Below are 2,320 nucleotides of genomic sequence, written 5' to 3'. Positions count from 1 at the left end.
ATACAAAGCAGGGGAGGTGGAGCACACTAAATTAATTACTGTCTCTCATATCAGTGTTTTCCATCTCACTGTGGGGGCAGACTTATTTTTAAGTTTCTCTGCTCCATCTGAGCCTTTCACTCATGTAATCTAAGCGAGATTTTTGAAGATACCTCGCCCCCCTCCCTCCTCGTGTGTAGGAGGAAAGGCCTTGAGCTGGAAGCCATCCCCTGAACCTCTGGTGGGGGGAAAACCACAGATTTGCAAGAAGTATAAAAAGGTAGGAGAACCAGAACCAAGCCAAGGCCAAGCAGATTAACGGGATTACCAGCAGCACTATATAAACTGCAGCGGCATGGGCGGCTAACTGATGCATCTTAGAGAAGAGCAGAGGAAGCAACACTTTCAGCCGAGCTCGCAGTGACGCTGGAGATCTACAGGTAGGATTTGTGCCAAACTACAGGAAATGTGTCCATTGGTTATTTGTTGACAAAAGGAAATTATGTCTCTGTCCACTTTTGCAACTCACTTTATACTTTACTGCCCAAGTGTTCAGCGTTAAAAGGGATTTGAAAATGCATAATGTCTTTTTGTTGCAAATTTTTGCTCTCAAAGTTTCAAAAATGAAATGCTAAATTATACTTCTTTTGCTTCTGATTGGCTTTTCTTTCCTCAGGTTGTGTTTTCAAGCTCATGTTCTAAAGTGATGTTTTCTTTGTAAGAAATTTGTTGATATTAAAAAAAAGTAATTTATACATTTTTTCCTCTACATTTTCTAAATTCTTTTTGGAATATTATCCCCCAACCGCCTCAACCTTAATGAAGCTGTGGGACCTTCTTGCAGAGTTTTTGGGTTCACCACATGTTAGCTCTGGCTTCCTCCTGTGGTAGGTGTCGGTACTGCACCAGGCAGAGGATGCAGCTGGTTGTCATGGCAGCTGCGTTGGTGCTGGCGGAAGTGGGGCAGGTCTCCAGCTTTTCCTGTCATCCCAAAAACGTCAGCATCCCTGTGGAGAGCTGTGGCATCAGCGGGTGCGTCCACACCACCATATGCGAAGGACGGTGCTACCATGAGGTGACGGATGACTCAGACTGTCGGCTCATGACGTAACATGTTTTCTGTCTCAGGAAAGTTGTGAATGTCTGTTCATTTGATCTGCGTCCAAGAAGTTAAGCTATGTCAACACTGGTGCTCCAAAGTTTCCCTTTTGTTACTGTTTTTAAGCACTTTGAATGCTCTCCGGCTGAAGAAGTCTGTCAACTAAGAATTGTTCCCAGTGAAAGCTATCAGCTGTCAAGTCTGCAATTTTTCAAATATTTTTATTTTTTGTGGTAAAACATATAATAATAATAATAATAAACTTTATTTGTATAGCACCTTTCCAGATAAAAATCACAAAGTGCTTCACAGTACAACACGATAAAACAACAGTAAAACACAGTAAAAACACATGTTAAAAAGAAATTAAGAAAAAGCTATTTTAAAAAGATATGTTTTTAGCTGCTTTTTAAAAGAAAACACTGAGTCCACAGATCTGAGGCTGAGAGGAAGAGAGTTCCAGAGGGATGGGGCCACCGTGGCAAAGGCTCTGTCTCCTTTAGTCTTTAAACGGGTTCTCTTAACAGCCAGCAGACCCTGGTCACATGACCTCAGTGACCTGCTGGGAGTGTATGGCTGCACCAGGTCTTTTATGTAGACTGGTGCTTGGTCATTAAGAGCTCTGTATGTTAAGACCAGGATTTTAAAATGCACTCTGTAGTGGATGGGGAGCCAGTGCAGCTGCATTAACAACGGGGTGATGTGTGAGAACTTGGATGACTTGGTTAAAAGCCTAGCAGCAGCGTTCTGGACAACCTGGAGCCGTTCTAGAGATTTTTTACTTAAACATGTGAAGATGGAGTTGCAATAGTCGAGACGGGAGGATATAAAACTGTGAATGAGCATCTCCATCTCAGAACGGGACACGACTGTACTCAATTTTGCAATGTTTTTTAGATGATAAAAACAAGACACAAATGTGTAACAATGCTTAAAATATGTGTGATTTTTTTTCTTAACTCTTGGCAGGATCCCAACTACATCAGCTATGAAGACCACCCTAAAGAAAAGATCTGCAGTGGGGACTGGTCCTACGAAGTTAAATTCATTGAGGGATGTCCAGTGGGTTTCAAATATCCTGTGGCCAAAAGCTGCGAGTGCACTACATGCAACACAAGAACCACATACTGCGGCCGACTTTCTGCAGACATGCCGAGCTGTTAAAGTGACCTTTTGTTTGCTTCATGTGGTTAAATTACCCTAATGTCTTCAGCACTGAAATAAAGAAACTGTGCCCCCCCT

At 42.4% G+C, this 2,320-nt stretch overlaps 1 protein-coding gene across 1 annotated transcript; it reads left to right on the top strand.

Annotated features, from left to right (window-relative positions):
• Positions 1-348: 348 nt before the first annotated feature.
• Positions 349-2,320, top strand: fshb (follicle stimulating hormone, beta polypeptide). The gene is given in 3 exon segments (NM_001309017.1): positions 349-419; positions 871-1,054; positions 2,048-2,320. Coding segments are annotated over 2 exon segments (354 nt in total). The 5' UTR covers positions 349-419; positions 871-895; the 3' UTR covers positions 2,243-2,320.

Source organism: Oryzias latipes, chromosome 3, assembly GCF_002234675.1.
Source record: "Oryzias latipes chromosome 3, ASM223467v1".
Classification (NCBI taxonomy): Eukaryota; Metazoa; Chordata; class Actinopteri; order Beloniformes; family Adrianichthyidae; genus Oryzias; species Oryzias latipes.
This window is presented reverse-complemented; position numbering and strand designations above follow the sequence as displayed.